Source organism: Leucoraja erinacea, chromosome 25 (assembly GCF_028641065.1).
Source record: "Leucoraja erinacea ecotype New England chromosome 25, Leri_hhj_1, whole genome shotgun sequence".
NCBI classification, from domain to species: Eukaryota; Metazoa; Chordata; class Chondrichthyes; order Rajiformes; family Rajidae; genus Leucoraja; species Leucoraja erinaceus.
The window spans coordinates 15,889,778-15,903,732 of record NC_073401.1 but is presented as its reverse complement, the minus strand read 5'-3'; the positions used below and the strand labels follow the sequence as shown (position 1 = coordinate 15,903,732).

Here is a 13,955-nt window from a genome sequence, read left to right as displayed (position 1 = left end):
CTGATGATGATCCTTCCATATATGACGGTTGTATGATATTTCAAACCTCTAAGAAGTTGACTGAAGAGACTGCCAGGATTTTATTTTTTGCAGGTTGTTTAACATTTGAATAAGGAGGAACTCGAGGAAACATTAATTACATTTCATTGTGAATGAATGAGATAAATCAAAGCAGCTTTTGAAAGGGAATTGGGGGGGGGGGGGGGGAGAGCCAAGATACAGGGAAAAGTGCTGGCTAGTGAATTGACTTTCACAAACAGGACTTAGACAGAGACAGATTGGTCTGCTGTGTTGGTGTTCTGTGATTCCACGTATCTTCAACTTTTAAATGGGTTACTTGGCTATTTTCATATGTCAATTCCATCTATGACCTGTAACGGTTTGCAGCTGGCTGAGATATCCCACATTAAGCAGATGAGAGCACCATAGGTTTATGCAAGTGTGAAGCCACACAATATGATACAGTTTTAACATGAGGAAGTCTGCCACTTTCCAATCCATAAATAGAGTGTGTTAAAACCAGAAGACTACTAACATGGCCTCATTGTTTTAAAGCAAATGAAGGAATTCACCTGATAATTGCAGCAAAACATGAATTGTGAGCAAAGTATTGGAAAAAGTTCTGATTAACAATGTGAACCATTATTTAGAAACGCACAGATTAATTGGGGCCGTCAGTATAAATTTAAGGGAATACACTGGCTAATTTGGAGATGCAAGTATTTATTTATGTCCAAAATTTGGTGGGGTCTGAAACTTAGTCATTGAGTAACGACCTGGGATTCAGCAGGGAAACTTGCCCTTCAGACCAGCTTGACCATGCCAACCAATAAGGTCCATCTTTTCTAGTCCTATTTGCCCATAGTTCTTACCCGTGTGCCTGTCCAAACGTCTTTTAAATGTTATTGTACCTCTAGAATGGAGGATGCAGAAATCCTAAAGTGCATGAAATGGTGATTAAACAGTTGATGTGGGGTAACATACTCTGGGCCCTGGACCAACATACTCTAGAGTATGTTGCACCACATCAACTGTTGATGTAGACCAATACATGGGCTGGAGAATTGTTTTTGATATGGAGGTAATTAGCTGAATGGTGGCAATGTGTGCCCTCGTTTAGCGGGAGTAAAGAAGCTACTTAATTTATAGTATTATCTGATGTGAGCATGCAAAAACAAAGCGTTTCACTGTACCTCGGTACAGGAGACAATAATAAATCCAATCCTAATTCAGCATTGACCAGTACCTGAACAAAATCTTTATAGCTAGAAAACCATTCATATTTTGGATGCCTTGAAATACAAATGTCTTAACCTTGTATTTTTTTTTCTTTGGTTTTTAGTTTTGGAATGGTCCCAGCTGCTCCCCTGCAGATCAATGCACCACTTACTCCCAACCAGACCATTGAGGCTTCCCTCCTTTTGCACACAGTTGGTGCAGTAATGAAGATGGATCCTCTCACCAACCTGCAGGTCTGAATGAAGTGATAGCTAAATATTTTGTCTACTCCAGGATATTACTAATTCCTTTATCTCCACCTCCCAAGCTCCATGATTTCAGTAGGAATTGGTGGATAGAAAAATTTGGTGAAACCTAGTTTTTGATCCATAATTCGGTCAAATTGAGTAAATATTGAACTGATGCAAGTAAAACAATTTGATTGAGGCCATTATGCCATTTAAAAAAAGTTACGCTTTTAAGGATTTTTTTCTTGGGTGCGGTGAGTGAGGTTTAGGTAACTTATTTGTGGAATATAATGCTGACAAAGGGTATAGCACTTAAGTGTTAACTGTTTATCTTTCCATAGATGCTGCCTGATTTGAGCATTTGTTTTTTACATGTGTAATTTCCCCATTAATTTTAGTTTATACACTTCCAAAATGTTCCAGAAAAGGTTTAATTCTGAGGGAAGGAATAAAGTATAATCATAAATTGTATGTTTGATGTGGCAATCATTTAGGTATGTCAGTACCTTTGGGAACTGGTTACAGGTCCTCCCCAGGTTACAGCAGTGTTCCGTTCACGGGTCGGAAATGCAAATGCAAGCAGAGTTCCCACCCGGCAGAAGGTACCTGCAGCAACCAGCAAATCCATCCCACCTGTCTCGCGTATCTCAATTGTATGGGTAGGAAGGTACGGTGAGTGAGGTTTAGAGGGATACGAGCCAAATGCGGGCAGATGGGACTAGCATAGATGGGGCACCTTGATCGGCATGGACGAGTTGAACCGAAGGCCCTGTTTCCGTGCTGTGTGATTCTACGACTCTGAGCTGCAGATAAGTAGGACATTTGTAAGCTGGGGAGGACCTGTACTGGATAAAGAAAGATGCTTTCACTAAATTGCTACTTGATTTTGTGAAGTTTGAAAACACTTAATTTAATTGCTAAACAGACTAAATCTAATGTACATACCAACCATGCAGCTGTATACAAAATGCTAGCTACTCCAGCACTTTGTGTACACAAGATTGCAGCATCTGTAGCTCATTGTCTCCACCCATGCAATTAATGGCCAGCTGCTATCTTTATGGTGAAGTTGTATTTTCAATATTTAACATATTGCTTTTGCCATATTCAAGAATTAGCTAAAAACATTTATCTTCAATTTCGTGTTTTACCTGAATCATTAAATTATAGGACTTAATTTTTGCTCTATATAATCGATAGGTTATAAAAAATATTAAATAGGAACCTGCTTGGCTCCATGATTAAATTTCTGTGTGAGAAGTATATAGAGAAGCACAAAAAATATTCTGTTTTTAATGTATTTTGATGTACCCATGTCCTGAATAAAAATCTGCCTGGTCAATTTTGAATCCTTAAAATTGAGCATGAAATGTGTTATAAGTCTCACTTAGCGAGTATCTTTTCTAATAGGGCATTTTTTAATAGCAGACTCCATGCAGCAATATTTCTGAAAGCAATTTATAATTTTGTTATGGAAATATTGAAGGCTTTGTTGCCGGTGAACTTGTACTTTTGTCTTCCGAGGTACGAGGTACAATTATATCTTCCTAGATATAAACGGTTAGAAAACATCCAGAGTGTCTTCCCAAGGGCTAGATATTGATCAGATTTTGCTGAAGCTGAACACAGAAGGGCCTTTGACAGCGTTGTCCTTGCAGATTATGCTTTTAATTTGTTTTTATCAGGTTGGCTACTGAAATGAGAGTTAGGAAAGTTGGAGGAATGGGAAATGAACAGCCCAAAGACCAAAGTGAGCAGATTCAACGCTAAATCAGATGCAGAACAAGAAATAGAAAATTAGATGGAATAAAAGAACTAAAAGACATTAAAAAAAATTAAATCCAACTTCTTTAACAATTCCAATCATAAAGTAATTACATTCACAGGTGAATATTAAATCATAAATTGGGTGCAGAACAAGAAATGGGAAATTACGTGGAATAATACAAAAATTAAATCCAACCTCTTTAACAATTCCTGTAATAAAGTAATTACATTCCCAGATGAATTTTCAGTACCAGAAAGATTGAACGGTAGTAACTGACACTTGATATCATTAAAAGGGTATATATACTTGGCAAGGCCTAACATTTCCTTGAATGCTCAGTTTGCAATTTCATGGCATTAGATGCTTCTCAAGTATGAGGTTAGCGGCAGGGTATCGTTTGACAAAGTTAACAGCAGAGTAGCGAACATCAACTCATCCACACAGTTGAATTTGCATGCTATTTGCATGCACGTGTAAACTTGTCCAGCTCAATAAACAAAATTTGCAATCCGCACACAAACCTGATATGCTCCTGTTGGGCACTGGAACGAGTACTCAACAATTGTAGCACAGTCAAGATGTCTGTCATTCTAAATAATACTTGAAATGGGTTTTCAACTGATTGAAGTAACTATTACATTTATGCTATAGCATTTGTCTACAGGGAAAGAACAGCAATGTTGCACGAAGGTTAAAACTAATTCTATTTTTTTTACTTTTGTGAGTAGGTTGCAGTGAAAAATAATATTGATGTCTTCTACTTCAGTTGCCTGTACCCAATTAATATATTGTTTTTAGAAGAAGGAAAGCTGGGTAAGTTCTTGCATTCAATTGTTTAATGGTACGTTTGTTTTTTTCATACAGTTCAGTGACAATAATGCTCTACATTAGGCACAATCATACTAAGTATAAGGGTATAAGAAAGTAGACCACGCTGAGTCCATTCATGGCGCCATGTTATAGGTGCCGGCTTGTACCGTTAAAATTCGAATTTGTATAAAAAGTGTTAAGAGTCCAGAGGTCAGGCGATGTGTTGATGTCCTCCACTGCTGCTCCACCACTCCGTGCCACTGCAGGCTGTGTCCGATCCACACGCTCGGCCACTTAGAGCAGTCTATTTGAGTCCCAGGCAGCTTCAGGGCCTACTCCACCCATGTTCTCCGTGCATTTACCTGGTAATAGTGAACAAAGTTTCTAATAACTTGTAGTGGATATTAATCAACCCAGCATAGATGACTTGCGTTTGGATGCAGTTCAGTTCTCTACAGTGCATGTGGAAAAGCGAGTAAATTAATGGAATTAGTTCTGAACTTTCACACAATTTCCACGGTTATTAAAATATACCCTATCCACTTATTCCGTTTGATGCAAGATTAAAACAGACGTTATATTTAATGTAACTATTATTCATCTGCTTTCCATATGGGAAAATATTTTTTTTTCATTCTTTCTTTTACCTTGTATTTTTTAATGTTTTCGTAAATTTGTTAATGAAAAATTTATGTTATTTATGGTCTTATGGATTATAACGTTGTAATCAGTAAATTGTAGGCCCTGTGAGCATCATTAGCTTACGTGACCAAGAATGGTTGGGTCTTAAGTGTCTCTGGGGTATTACATTCTGATTGACAGCACAATTAGTAACTCGATAGAGCCATTTCATATACATTCTTTCATCTACTTAGCTTTCTCGTTTAATCTCTGGAAATGTCACTTTTTGCTGAGGAGTGATCCCTAGATATCAAAGCACTTAAATGTTCAATCTTCAGATGAAAATGTAAAATACACCATCGGGAAGACTCACTTGGGAAAGGCATTAAAGGAAGCCTAATTTTTCCTTTTGACTGAGCATGTTATGGTCGAATAATATTCTCCACAGGCCGATGGAATTTATTCACCAATTTGGCACCTCAGAGCTAGCTTTTAAGATTATTTAATTCTCTAGAGTAAGATTTGAATTCACAGTCACCTCACAGAAAGGCAAGAATCCTATCCATTGGGGTACATATAGCTCTAAAACTATATATACTAAGCAATCTAGTGTACAGTTTTACATTTTCCTAAATTCAAGTTGCTGAATGACTTGATTGAGTTTTGTGCTTGCAAGGAAAAGGAAGTAAGTTTTGCCTGATTACTTTATGATCCAATCCTAGATTTGTATAATCCATAGCACTTTTCTTTCCTGCAGATCGACAAATCTTTTTGGCAACATGGAAAGACATTCCAAATGAAAATGAAGTACAATTTCAGATCAAGGACTGCCACCTTAATGCAGGTAATATGGTTGATTGTGTTAATTCAGGGACTAGGCATTTCCAGTTTGTAAAGTTTAAATTCTACAGCTATTATTGTTTTCGCAATAGAATCAACACATTCTGAATATTAATTTCTCACAGTTGGTTTGTACAACATTCAAAATTGACAAAGAATTGCAGATGCTGGTTTCCTTAAAGACAGTGTTGGAGTAACTCAACGGGTTACGCAGCATCTCTGAAGAACACCTGGTCTCCAGTCTGAAGGAGAGTCCCGGCCCAAAACGTCACCTACCCTTGTCCTCCTGAGATGCTGCCTGGCCCACTGAATCTTTTTAATTCAAAATTGACCACTGTGCAATACACTAGTTGTCCCATCATCATGAATCTGCTACCCAGAAAGTCAGCACATAACACAGTTCCCCCTGAATATCTTGCTGATGTAATAGAGATTGCAATAGTGATTTAGAAACTCCAATTTATTGCTAAAGATATATAAAATTAAGAGCACTGTCATATTCATACTATATATATTCTTGATTAACCACCTGAAGAAAATATTTTGAGCATCTTCTGAGAGATGGTTAAGTATGTGGATGGATGGAATGGAATATTGCCTTATTTTACTTGATAAATAAGAAGCAATATGCATGATGATCCTTCTCTGTAGAGGTTTTCTGTGTTTTGCACTGCATTGGTTTACAGAGAGCGATCAACTATACGCTTAAATCGAGCAGATATTTTTGTCAGAACCAGTTTTCCAAGATATCCCCGGGGACATCTGACTGTTGTGCTTGTGAATAATAAATGTATCGGAGTACTGAATGCTTCAGTTGATCCAGTTGAGTTTCTGATCAATGATCCCATGGTTATTGATGCTGTGCAACTCATTGATGGTATTGCCATTGAATATCGAGGTTAGGTGATCAGGCACTCTTTCATTAGATATAAGCAGAAGGCACTTTTTGCTTATCAGCCCACTCCTAAATGTTGTCCAAGTCTTCATGAATACGGGCATGGATGTGTCATTTAATGAGTGGTGAATGGAATTGACCAATGTGCAGTTGTCAGTGAACACCTTTTCAGATCTTGTGATGGAAGGAAGATTGTTGATGGAGCAGCCAAAGATGATTTGGCCCAGGACACTGCTCTGAAGAATTTCTGCAGCAATGTTCTGGCCTGGGATGATTGATCTCCATAATCCTTTGTTGCTTCAACTATTGGAGTGTTTCGCTGTTTCCCATTCACTTTAGTTTTATCAGAGCTTCATGATGCCATATATTATCAAATTCGTCCTTAATGTCACATTTCTTGTGAAATTCCTGTTTGGCCCAAAGTTATGTCAAGGTCTGAAGCAAAGTTTTTCCAGCAAAACTCAAACCTGGCATCAGTTAACAGGTTAATTATGAGTAAATGTAGCCCGATGGCCCCGTACCATTCCATCACTGATAATCGAACGCAGACTGATTGAGCAGTAAGTAGCTGGACTGCATTTGCCCTTTTTTTGAATGAAAAGGACATACCTGCGCAAGTTGTATATTGAGCAGCTGCCATTGAAACTCTTCTGGAACAGTTTGGCTCGAGGTGCGGCTAGTTCTGGAGCTCGTCAACCAGCTGGGATGTGGTCTGGTCCCATGGCCTTCGCAGTTCTCAGTGCTGTCAGCTGCATGGAGTGCATCAAATTGGCTGCAGTGATGGTGAGGACACCGAGGTGAACCTTCAGCTCCACTGGCTGAATGTGGCTACGACTCCGTCCACCTTTTCTCTACCACGTGCGTTGGTTCGTGTGATCACTGAGGATTGTCATGTTTGGCGCCACTTTGTCTAATTGTTACTACTATTTGCAAATAGAGATGGTAGGACAGCAGAACTTCGACCTGTTCCATTGATTCCAAAACCTTTACCTCTGTCCACTGCATGGTGTTTTTGCTCTTAGCACTCCTTAACCTGAGACTTGTAGCTTCACTAGGCAGGCACCTCATAATGTTGAGCTATGCTTGGTGCATTGCACCAGAGCTGATACCCTGCTGATTGCAAAGGTGTAGCAAGGAATTTGTTAGTCCACGAGCTTAAAGGTTGTGCTGACATATAGGTCACCTGCTATTGTTGGTTCATTTGCCTGTTGAATTCCTGTTTTGAGGGTCCGTTCTTGCTTACTTAGCACAATTGACGTGACAGGCAACACAATGAAGAGTTTTCACAAGGATCACAGTGATCATATGTACCCGTGTTCTCATGGGCAGATGTATCTGCCGCAAGTAGATTGATGAAGACGTGGTCAATGCGTTAATCCACTCACTGCCTGTCGTGGAGGACTCCGCCAGCACTGTTAGTGGTAGTGCCACCACGCTACTCTTGCTGCTGAGGTTTGAAGCTCCCACCCAGGTAACATTCTATACCCTTGCAGGTTTTCCATTTCTTCCCCGTGTTGCTCAACATGGAAGGGCACTGAATCATCACCAGAGGGAGGGCAGTGCAGACACAAGGAACTGCAGAAGCTGAAATCTTGTGTGGTGCTGCCAACTTTCTCCAACACTTGATTTTCTGCAGAGTAGCTACTACTCAGATTCCCTTGTCCGTGTTTGACCCAATGCCAAGAGACTTCACGGAGTCTGGAGGTCAGTGTTGAGTCCTTGAGCGCCTCCTTCCTGCATATCTGCCACTGCTCTGCCACCCATGGCGAGTCCAGCTGGGTGAGGACTCGCATGGTTATCTTGCTAGTGGAGTCTAGCACATAGTCTGTGGAGGTGGATTATGTGACTGTTAGGGACTGTTGCCTGAATTGAATATGGGTTAGCTGTCCTCATTGAGATCACTGTCTCCAGGTATTTGTGAGGAAGACTTTGCAAGATCTGCTTTTTTAAACGGGAACATTTTAAGTCGGTTAACGTGTTTGGCAACATCTGTTTTAGGAAGCTTATTGGGTCTGGAGGCAGCACAAAGAAATGTGGCGATTCTTTATTTTCCTTTCTTGGGAAATGTAATTATTTTCCTTTACTTAGTTTAATGAAAGCTACTCCTGGATCCCATCAGAGTTGTAGTTGAATTCAGTGTTGCTTTAAGATGGTCAGACTGTTTCCTGAATGAACTGATTTATACAGCAGAAATAGTTCTCCCTTTGATCTCCAATAGCATACGCCATCTCCTGAATTTGAATCTTGTCTGTTCTTATTTGTCCATTACATTCAACCTTGAAAGCTCTGGTTATTTGAAGCCATTAACTTTAATTTGTAAAAAGCTCTTTGTCAAGCAGCAAATTAAACCAAAAAAAGAGTTTACTGATTAAATATTTAATCTGGTTTGTTTCACGCTATAACATTCTCCTTTAAAAACCAACCTGGATTATATAAACCAATATTACACACTTAGTGTATTCAAACTTCGATGGACTAAAGGGATCAAGGGATATTATCAAGGGATTTGATATCACTATGTGATTTTTATTTTTTGCGACGGTAGACACTAAATGCTGGAGTAACTCAGCGGGACAGGCAGCATCTCTGGAGAGAAGGATTGGGTGACGTTTCGGGTCAAGATCCCCCTTTTTTTTTTTTTTTTTTTTTTGCTCTGTCCAGAGAGCACAACCTCTCATATTTATTGCCTTTAAAGTGCCTGAGAAATAATCTATTCAAAATAAGCTATTCAAATCAATGCTATTGCATGATAGGTTTTTATTAATTAGGAACTGTCGAGAGTAATAGTAATGCTAGGTATTGTGAAGACATAAAGCACAATACAATTAAAATAAATGATATGGAGGTCTAATTACCATATCAGGAGTTTATAAATTGTTTTAAATAACTAATGTTAAATTTCAGTATTCAGATGGCACAGTGGCACAGGGGTAGGGTTGCCACCTTATAGCGCCAGAGACCCGGATTCGATCTTGACTACAGTTGCTGTCTATACAGAGTTTGTACATTCTCTCTGTGAGCACGTGGGTTTTCTCCGGGTGTTCTGGTTTCTTCCCACATTCAAAAGATATATCGGTTTATGTTAATTGGCTTCTGGAAGTAAATTACCTCTAGTAGGTAGGATAGTGCTACTGTATGGGGCGATCGTTGGTCAGCATACTTGGTGGGCCAAATGACCTGTATCTCTAACGTCTAAAGAAAAGTCAAAAGTTGTTAACATTTATTGTTTGTTTGATTGGGTTAAATTACATGAGATTTGTATGAAACGTGTACAATCTTTTTCTTGTACAAAGCCTTCTAAATATTGTGCTGTCATAGTAAATAAAGATATTGGACTATGAAGGATTTAACTTATCCCTTTGAAACTTAAGGTAATTGGGTGGGATTAATTTTGTTTTCTGTGTCATTAAAAACTTAAACTCAATTTATAATGGACCACTGTCACCTAATTTAACAGAATATTGTATTTATAGATTTAATTCTTGCAATGTATTTAATTTTATTCCATTTAAAGTTTTATGTTTAGTCTTAACTGCTGTAAATAGGAGAGGATGCAAATGTCACATATATGTTTTATGTGAAACTGCTAAGATATGTGCAGAACCAAATTTAGCTGGCTTGAGGTGCATTTTCATTCTCTCCGAAGCTGTTCTCAAAAATTAATTTTGATGCTGATGACTTCATGATAAGCACCATTTACTAAAAACATTCAACAATAGATTTTGTTCTAGGATATGTGTTAATTTGGCTTTAAGTATATTAAATGTACTTTCTTAAATTACAGATGCCGTCACTGATAAGCTCTTTAACAATAATATATTTACTGTTGCAAAGAGGAATGTTGAAGGACAAGATATGTTATATCAGTCTCTGAAACTGAGCAATGGAATCTGGGTTTTAGCAGAGTTACGAATCCAACCTGGCAACCCTAACTACACGGTAAGTGTTGGAGCGCCTGGTGTCTCCTCTCCTTGTCTCCCTTTGTGCTTTCAGAAGTTTTACTTTGATATTTGCCATTTTAACCGTGTGTATTGTGGGGAATTGGGCAAGACGGTGATGTATGTTTTCCCCATCAATGGTGTTGTGTGTGGATATACTTTTACTGCACTTACAGGTATCACAGTTGTTGCCATTCATTTAACAACCCAGAAAACCATTCACATCAACCTATCCTTACTGGCAGCATAACAAACAACCACTTGAGCATTTTTCATTTAACTATTTGAAATAAAATCAAGATAATGATAAATGTTTCCTATTTATATCGAGAATTTTGTTCCATTTCTAAATTTTAGGTGTAAATGCAGTGAAGATTTTAGTTTTAAAACTTACTGTATTTAGTTTTTGTTTAGAGTTTAACTGCTGTTAAGTATTAAATTTAGCATTGCAGTGATGTAACTTAATTCTTTGGATTCTCTGTTGCCTTCTCCAGTAAGTGTCATTGTGTAGTCTCCCCTATGTGTGTGTTAATGTTTTTCAGCATTATATCCCAACATGCCATTAGCATTATTAATCAAGATTAGATTTTTATATTTCTGTTGGGGAAAAGCTGTAGTATTTTATAGTTATGTTTTTTTCCTTTGTTGCATGCCTGCCGTGATGGTTTTGTCCTACTGGTCAGGATTTGGAGGTTAGCAATTCATTTAATTTTAGTCAGTTGCAAAATCTTGCCACTTCCATTCTTTGCCCTGTGCTTATGCAGTGTCTATTTTGCTACGCTTTGCTGGCTTAGCTTTTTCTGGATCCTGTTTTTATAGTCACTGACCTATGATCTTATGACTGAACCAACCTTTTATCACCAACTTCCCAAATAAATAGCCAGTTAGATCTTTAAATTAATAATCTCGGGCTTTGATTTGATTCATATGATGTTGAAAGAATTTTATTTAACTGATTATGATGGTGTGGTCGGCATGAATAAGGTGGGCTGAATGGCCTGTTTCCATACTGCAGAGCTCTGATTCTATAAGAGAAATTTGGGGGAATATGATGAATATTCTGTCAGTATTCCCAGGAGCCTAACTTTGAATGAAACATTGTAATTAAAGATATTTCTAGTCAGAAAATTATAGTCCAGTTTGTCATTCTCATATAAATGATTTCTCTTCATAAATTGAAAATATTGTTTAATTGAAATGTGAGCAAGCATAATGAAAGCTGCAGGGTTATTATTTTTTTAGAAGTACAATTCCATTATTACCAGACAATGGGTGTTACATTTTTGCCCAAAGTAGAATGAACAGTTAGCATTAAAAAAAATTGATATGAGGGAGAGAAATTCAATCTCATGGGAACAATTGAATTTCTTATTTGCTAACGGCATCATTATTTCAGCATTAGGAACTGACTATAAAATGTTTCTTGAGTTGATAACATCTTGTATTATCTGTTGCTATAATCTGTATATATATATATATATACACACACACACAGATAATACAAGATGTATGTAACATATCTCTTCAAAGCAATTTGTGATTCTAATTTGGAAAGAATCATATGTGCACGTACCAATAAAGCACCAGTCTTTATAAAATACCCATGGTACTTATCCTGCAGTGGTGTCTTGTAAGGAATGCATTTATATGAGGGTGAACAATTCATCGTTGTTCATTCTTTCAGGTTTACGTGTCTTTTCTGCTTGCTAATTTAAAAATCACTCTGTTACATTTATTGTGTGCAGTCTGAAAGGAGATGCCATACATTTTCCTGCTTCCTCCAGTGGATTTCTAATGAGTGTAAATTGAGCATCTGTTTTATCCATTTAAAAGGATTTGTTACACCCATGACAATGCCTTTCACAAATATCCTCCAACCATTCCCAATGTGTACTGCTTCAGTGAGCCGGTGCCTGTGACCTTCACTGATGACAAATTGGATTATTCATACAGTTTAATGAAATAGAGTGTTTTTTTTTGCCTTCATTGCTATTCAATAGAGCCTTGTATTTGAAGAGGCTGTTTCATTACTTGCTATTTTTGTACTTGTCTGCTTGTATGAATGAGCAATTGGCCAGACAATGATTTGCTCTGCTGAGTTCTGCTAATTTGAACAATGTTAAGTTCACAAAATGCCAATTGTGCTTTTTCTTGAACAGATGGAATGGTAATGACTAAATACGTTTTTTGTGTGTTTAAAACATAGATAATACAAATATATGGCACTTGGCCATATTTTCATTAAAAAATATGCACATTAAAATGTGATGCTTCCAATGAAATGGTAAGCATCCCATTTTCCTAATCTTCTAACATGTTCTTGCAGCCTAATAAAACTGGGACATCCTATGGCTGTGCGAAGCTTTATAGAAATGTCTATTTTGGTACAATGTCAAACCTCTGCCTTACACTGTTTGTGTTATTGGCTTTGTCTTTGTTGCAGTTATCGTTGAAGTGCAGAGCCGCAGGGGTAACCCAACATGTTTTCCAGGCATATGAGATAATGTTGAAGAATTAAGCAATTTGATGACCTAAATCTGGCAGAAGATCTCGGCGGTTGCAGTGTTTAATTTTCCTTATTTGTTTCAGAAGCCTATAAGCACTGATAATGGACAGAATTTATAAATGTGACACCTTGGTGCCACTGAAGATGTTACGTTATTGTGAAGGGTATTTCTCGTATACTCAAGATCCGAGTATGCTGACCCATTGACACTAAAGTCTATTGTACAATCTTAGTATATCTAAATCCATTATTCTGCTAATAACTAGCTTTAAATACAAGATTCAGATATTTGCAATGTTGATTTGTCTCAGAACCCAGTCATATGAATGTAATGTAATATCATGACATGGTGATTTGCGGCGTAAGTGAAGAGGTTGTGCTCTGTCCACCACCATTCCAGCTGTAGGGTAATCGTCCTTGTTTCAATTTGTACCTTCCTCATGATGTGCGGTGTGAATTTGAAATTTTGTGGTATGACATTTTGTGTATTTGTACACTAGTAATATGGTTCATGCTGATAATATATGCTTTGGGTTCCACCATTGCCGATAAGGTGTTGATCAGTAGTCATATCAGAAATAAACTGGACTTGTGGGGGAAAAATTACCCAGGTGGCTGATTTGAATGTGTAACAAAACATCATTTTAAATCACTTTATTTTCCAACATGACTTGTCTGATAATGCATAAAAGTTGGAAACAATTAATATTTGGTCTGGTTCAAAGTTACTTAATTTGAGGCTACATTGCTCCACTTTTATTTTAAGATGTTTTGCACAACAATGTTCAAGCAAATTACAAATTTGGGTGGCACAGGTGGTGCAGTTGGTTGATCTGCTGCCTCTGAGTGCCAGAGACCCGGGTTTAATCCCGACTACGGGTGCTGTCTGTGTGGAGTTTGAACGTTGTCTCTCTGACCGTGTGGGTTTCTTCTGGGTGCTCAGGTTTTCCCTCACATTCCAAAGACGTGCAAGATTGTAGATTAATTGGCTTTTGTAAATGGCACCCAGTGTATAAGATGCACACAGTGTTTAAGATGTTCAACCTTATTGAGATTCCAGTTCTGATACGAGATACAAGATACAAGATAGATTTATTCATCACATGTGCCA

The 13,955-nt window shown here is 37.8% G+C and overlaps 1 protein-coding gene across 2 annotated transcripts in view; it reads left to right on the top strand.

Moving 5' to 3' along the window:
• ap1b1 (adaptor related protein complex 1 subunit beta 1) overlaps window positions 1-13,450 on the top strand; it is a 58,823-nt gene extending 45,373 nt beyond the window's left edge. For both annotated transcript variants that reach the window (XM_055655862.1, XM_055655861.1), the window contains 5 exons: window positions 1,343-1,472; window positions 3,963-4,047; window positions 5,423-5,509; window positions 10,185-10,339; window positions 12,782-13,450. In XM_055655862.1, coding sequence (XP_055511837.1) covers window positions 1,343-1,472; window positions 3,963-4,047; window positions 5,423-5,509; window positions 10,185-10,339; window positions 12,782-12,856 — 532 coding nt within the window. In that variant the 3' untranslated portion in view covers window positions 12,857-13,450. The remainder of the gene's footprint in view (window positions 1-1,342; window positions 1,473-3,962; window positions 4,048-5,422; window positions 5,510-10,184; window positions 10,340-12,781) is intronic.
• Window positions 13,451-13,955: the final 505 nt, after the last annotated feature.